Consider the following 6241-nt stretch of genomic DNA (forward strand, 5'->3'; position numbering starts at 1 on the left):
GAGAGACGTCCAAATTGATCAATTTCCCATGTATAGTCAGACGTAGTCACTTCAAATCGTGTTTGAGAATAGCTCTTGGTATACGAAGGTAAAAATGGTGAAGAAACTGTCTGCTCCTTTTTCAGGATAATCTTCTTGTCAGCTCCTTCTTTAGATTTCACCATCTGGAAGTAATTAACTAACTGATGAATGATAAAAATTATTAACATAAAAATGTCCAGAAAATCTTTATGCTTTTATAATAAAATAGATTAAATTTCAAACAAATATCCTAACATGGTGCAATAACGTATACATCATGTATAGATAAGAGCCATTTGAAATCGGATTTAATTTCAAATATGTAGAGATTTTTGGGACAACCTTATATTTAATATATCTTTCTTTAAATAAAAATAACATTTTGTCAGACAATTATAACTCAAAGAATTGAATAAATAGCCATTTTAGGTCAAGTTTCATGAATAATTATTCAACTACTTTCTTGCCTATAAGTCTTACATCCATTTCTACTAACGCGGATTAACTTTTAACTTACTTTTTATCCTTTCTAGTTTTAAGAATTAGAAAAAGATGAAAAGTCAGTTAAACCGAGATTAAAGTTAATCTGCATTGGTAGAAATGGAAATTACATGATCTATAATTCCTGTTATTTAAGGAAAAACTTTTATTTATAATTTCATACCTGATGCATTTTGATGTTATATATAATATTTTCATATCAAGAGACACGGTAGTGTCTCGAGCCAAGTACACGCGAACCGAGGCCGCACCGTGATTCTTTTATGCGAACGCACGAGTTGCAAGTATCCGAGATTTTTAGGAAAGAATGCGGAAGGGTCAATAGAGAAGGGACAAAATGTCGAAAATGGACAATTCAAAGTCGGGAGAATGAATTCCAAACTCGGGTCAGTATAATTATGGCTACGTTCGGGGAGCACGCTATTAGCGCTATTGCATCATTCTATCTTTATCGCTTATCAAGTGTAGAACAAGGATAGAATAAGCAAATAGCGCTAATAGCGCGCTCCCCGAACGCAGCCTATGTGTGTATGTATCATGTACCTTTATTTGAGTGTCCGCGGTGTGTTGAACTCGGGTCGATCCGTGAGTGCGTTGGCCCCAAGGAAATGCGATCAAATCCTCCTGCGGGCAATAACAATAACACGTATAGTCAACGAAGTTGAGAAAAGAACTGTTAAGAACTTACTTCCTCCTCTTCCATTTCACATATTTCCTTTTCCGGTGAATCTTGATCACTTAAAGTTAAACTGTACATCTTAAGTTTCTGTACACTGAGAAAAAAAAATCGTAGATTCAAAGAAATATTATTTGATTCAACTAAATGCAGCGGTCACAGGCTGTTAAGCTAACATTTGTTAATTCAAAAAATATTATATTTAAATAGATTCAGAATTTCTTGATATTACTCACGTATATTTGATTTAAATATATTAATATTTACATTAAACAAATCAATACAACTAAACGAGTTTAGTCAAATTTACAACATTTTTTTCTCAGTGTAATAACATGCTGCGGTAATAGTTCAACACCGTCCAGAAGCAATTTATTAGACTAATAAACATGATGTGGCAACTGATTTCTTTTATTTCCTTTTACCAAATCAAATTTCCAAGCTACTGCGAATGTCAAGATGTGATGCAAGAAACAATACAAATGAACAAATAAACACGGCCACTGTGAAATACCAGATTCGAACACCGAACCACCGGCTCACCCGTAAGATAGATGGAGGGGGCGCGTATCCTAAAAAAAAGTCACGTACTTACGTGTGATACATGTATGTTTACGTATGGCTCTTTCTTGGGATATTTGCTGCCTCCGTCTGTCTTACGGTTGAGCCGCGGACGCCACGATTCAAATCTGTCATCTTTGGACCACTGATGCTTCCTTTTGCCACATAGCGTTTAGAAACCTTATTCTTTTGTCGAGTGTATTCCAAAATGTATTGACGGCAGTGAAAATCTGTAACAAACGTAATATATAAATTATGGATTTTTAATACTATTAATACACCTCGGAATGCATCCTTTATAAGTATAAGCTACGTTCAACAAAAAAATTAGCTCATTGATTCTTTTAATGTAATTGAGATTTACTTTAGGTATAACTTAAGATGATTAGACGCAATGAGGAACTACAACTAGTTCTACATGAAGAACTTATAACTCACGACTATTTTCTGATAAGATTAACTCTAAAATCTTAGAAATTTATTATAGTTTTATGCGGTCAAGTTTTACTGTAATAATTAATAAGTTGTGACTTCCTCGTTTATGCAATAATAATTTGTTAATTGCATCGCTAAAATATGCTAGCAAAATATAACCGAGCGAATAGATTCGATGAACGATATATCACGAACTTCCTTCATTATGTAGGATACATTATACATTCTCGGTTTAACCCTCGGAAGGTCGCCCGGGGTGTAGGCTACACCCGGCCGTCTAGTTTATTTTTGCAATTACAAGAAAAAAATTTTACCGTTGCTGGAGAAAAGTCTATCTTTTTATTGAAATTGAAATTTGTTTTATACTTCAGAAAAACAGGTCTAAAAATTCATAAAATTAAAAAAGTAAAAATTTTTTCTTCATTAATTAACATTTACGAGGAAAATATTCTGGGGTGTAACTTACACCTCACGCGACTATTCGTATTTCAAATTTGGACGCAATCATCCGAGGGTTAACTGACTGATTCAACACATTGCGTTTCAGTACGTAATATTATTATTGTTTGGAAATAAATTTCTTTTACCGAGTTACAGAAATTTCACTGTTCACATCTTGCCTTACCTCTTATACTTTCGAACGACCTTCTAAAGCGACTATATAGTTTCATTTCGAATTAAGCATAGAAACTAGATTAATAAGAGATATACAATTAACTAAAAAGGCCATATCGTTTTTTTTATTCAAAAAAATCTACATTTTTAAAATTGAGTTATAAAATTCAACTCAAATTTATGTAGCCGATTTATAACTTTTGTAAAGCATTTTTTTTTATCTCTAGATGATCGAATTGTATATTTCTATCAAATCTAACATCTCTGTACATAGTTTGCTCAACATCACATATGTCTCTGAGTTAGAAATAAAGATAAATTGGTAGATAGAATTGGTAAATAAAAATAAACTGGTAGAAGAATTAATAAATAACGAAATGTAAGTTTATTAAATTTATTTTCCTATATATTAAGAAATATGAGTTTGATTCTGTTACAACTAAATCGCATTTTATTAAACCTGAATTAATGACAATATCGATTGCATATAATTATCAATTTTAAATTCAATGAAAATAACTCGCTATTTCGCTGAAAAAAGCAATTAATTGCTTAAAATTCTGAAACACGTACTATATAAGATTCTTATTCTGATTAATATATTATAATATTAAGATAATCTAAAAAAAAAAAAGATTGAAAATTTCTAATAAGATGTACTATTGCGAAGAATAAATAAAACATTTCCAGTTAATATAAGTTCGTAAAGATTCTTATTTATTATTTATTCCTTTTGTTTTAGATCAATCTGTAAACTTGAGAAAATTATAACTAAACTACATTAAGAATAATTAATAATAATTTTATTCGTACATCTAAACTCAAATCACGAATTATTTTTAACCTGTATTAAAATGCACATGCACATAATTATTTGCATATAAATTCTGGCATATATAAAAATTAAAACTTATATATTTGTTTGTAGAAAAGAAGAAAAAATATTTACTAATTAAACAAAAAAAAATATCTTTATCATGGTTCATTAATTTATATTTAAGACAGTAATATTATGAATCAAAGAATGATATTAGCTAATGTAAATATCCATCATAAGTGGTGATGAAAACAATTGGTAAGTGCTGATTTCAAGTATGTGTGTGTTTCACATTTTCCTTTACCTTCTACATTAATTCTAATTCTCTGAGTTTTTCGTTATAACCTACATTAATTCTTATGTTTAGCTTGATTGTGATCAATTTTCGATTTTTTTAGCATTTACAATTTCTTTTATATGAAACTGAATAAACTTTGCCGAATGCGTTTCTAAAGACTTTGCATTACACGAAGACGCAAGTTGCCTAAGTTCCAAAGCATTTTTAATGGTAATGTGGCGTAGCAAATAACGTTCACACATTAATTTTAAATTTGGTACATCATACGTATCAACTGCTTTTAACAATTTTTTAAGCATGTCATAATCACACTGATCTATTGAGCCAGTTAAAATAAATATCAAAATCTGTTTAAAATTAAGTAATTCATCATTCGTCAATTCCCTTGTCATATTTTTTTCCCTTCCCTCATATGTAAGGCAGATATTTTTGAAGTAGCTACTGTTGCTGGCGTACAACAATTCTTTTGATACAACATACTGTTCTTCTCCTACTATAAATTTCACTGATTTCTCATTCTCAGACTTAAATTCAACGGTGGAGTTTTCAAGAGGTTTCACTCTATTCAATACCGTTGTAGATGATGGTATATTTATATGTATAGCTTTATTTATCAGTGCATGAAAAATTTCAAACTTGAAATTTATTACAAGCGTATCTTTCGTATAATCCTGCAGCTTCTCTGTTGAGAATCTAATTAACAATGTCATATCCGACATACGACCTAAAATGCTACTTGAAAATAAAACTGTTTCAGAAAACATTATTTTAGTAAGACATGAACCGTTAAGTGTTTCACTAGTACGTATGTGAAAGCTTACTACACCTATCGTCGAACCAACTTGACGTTTAATATCTACATGAATCCAGTATTGACCTGTTTCTGGAAACGATGAAGACCTTATTGTATTCATCATCCTAGAAAGACGTATAAATTGATCAATTCTCCAGGTGTGGTCAAGTATAGTTGACTTTATTTGTGTTTTAGAACAGCTCTTGATGTACGAAGATGAGATGAATGGTGAAGATACTGTCTTTTCCTTTTCTGGGACAATCTCAGTACTGATATCCTTAACTTCTTTTTCACTGTCAGACGTCTGGAAATAATTAATTTACTTAAGAATAATGAAAATAATCAACATTAAAATGTTCCAAGAGTCTCTATGCTTTTGATAAAACAGTTAAGAATTTCAAACAAATGTCCTAACATGTAATAATGCTTACATCATGTATAGATAACTTTTTGAAATCTGATTTTACTGAAAGTACATGGCAATTATTAAGACATCCATGTATTTAGTATATGTAAATTTTAATAAAAATAACATTTAATGTCAGACAATCATACAAAAAAGTTAAAATAAATAGCCAAGAAGGCAACTTAATGGATATTTTCATAGATCATGACCGACTTCATAAATACTTGAAAGTTTAGTCATAATCTTGTGTCAAATTTCAAGAATTATTAATAACTGTTTTTTTGTCTAAGTCTTACAATTAGAAGACCTATAAAAGTTAAATTTGAAGGACAACTTTTATTTACAGTGTTATAACCTATACATTTCGCTATTTTAAAACACATTTCATATTACTACATATATAAACAGAGTTCTATCTTGAATTCTGACAAATAGTAAACTCATCTGCAGTAGATTTTTTGCATTAATAACTTCTAATTGAATTGCATTCAAATTATACACATGCAAGTGGAAAATAAATTTGATACACGTGTATGAATGTTTATGAATTTTCTTTATGCAGAATGCATGAATTGTCGCTTTGCAAAATGTCACGAATGCACATTAATTCGTTTATACAAAATCTTATGCGCTTTTTTACGTTCCAATAGCACGCACTCATCGAAATTGAGAGGAAAAAAAACTATTAAGAACTTACTTGCTTCTCTTTCATTATGCGTATTTGCTTTCTCGCTGAATCTTGATCAGTTGAACTTGAGATTTTACGTTTCTCTGCAGACGACATGCTTCGGTAATATTCCAACGCCGTCCAGATGATAAAATTATTGAACTAATGCGTGTACAGATTACAATCACAGATGTAGGGCAACTGATTTCTTTTATACCACTTTTGTCAAATCAAGTAACAAGCTATTACGCTTCTTCTTTTCTTTTCTTTTTAGATGGCCCCGGCTCCCCTAGACTGCGGCAGGATGCGGTATGACCATTGGCCACGATCCAGTCGGTAACTAGCTATTACGCAAATGAACAAATGAACGTGGCCACTGCAATGATGGCTGATTCGAGCCCCCCAGGGTTGCGTTCCAAAATTCACTCTGAGTAACTAAAATCTATAGTTT

General features: G+C 31.0%; 1 protein-coding gene across 1 annotated transcript; it reads right to left on the reverse strand.

Annotated features, from left to right (window-relative positions):
• Positions 1-7: 7 nt before the first annotated feature.
• LOC112457614 lies at positions 8-5963 on the reverse strand (the record flags this gene model as incomplete). The annotated part of the gene is made up of 6 exons (XM_025020776.1): positions 5821-5963; positions 4802-5021; positions 1794-1989; positions 1211-1288; positions 1066-1146; positions 8-164 (listed from the first exon to the last, which is right to left on the reverse strand). Coding segments are annotated over exons 4-6 (307 nt in total), but the record flags the coding sequence as incomplete, so codon positions are not given.
• Between the last annotated feature and the right edge of the window lie 278 nt (positions 5964-6241).

This window comes from Temnothorax curvispinosus, unplaced genomic scaffold, assembly GCF_003070985.1.
Source record: "Temnothorax curvispinosus isolate PA1 unplaced genomic scaffold, ASM307098v1 QBEX01007992.1, whole genome shotgun sequence".
Taxonomy (NCBI): Eukaryota; Metazoa; Arthropoda; class Insecta; order Hymenoptera; family Formicidae; genus Temnothorax; species Temnothorax curvispinosus.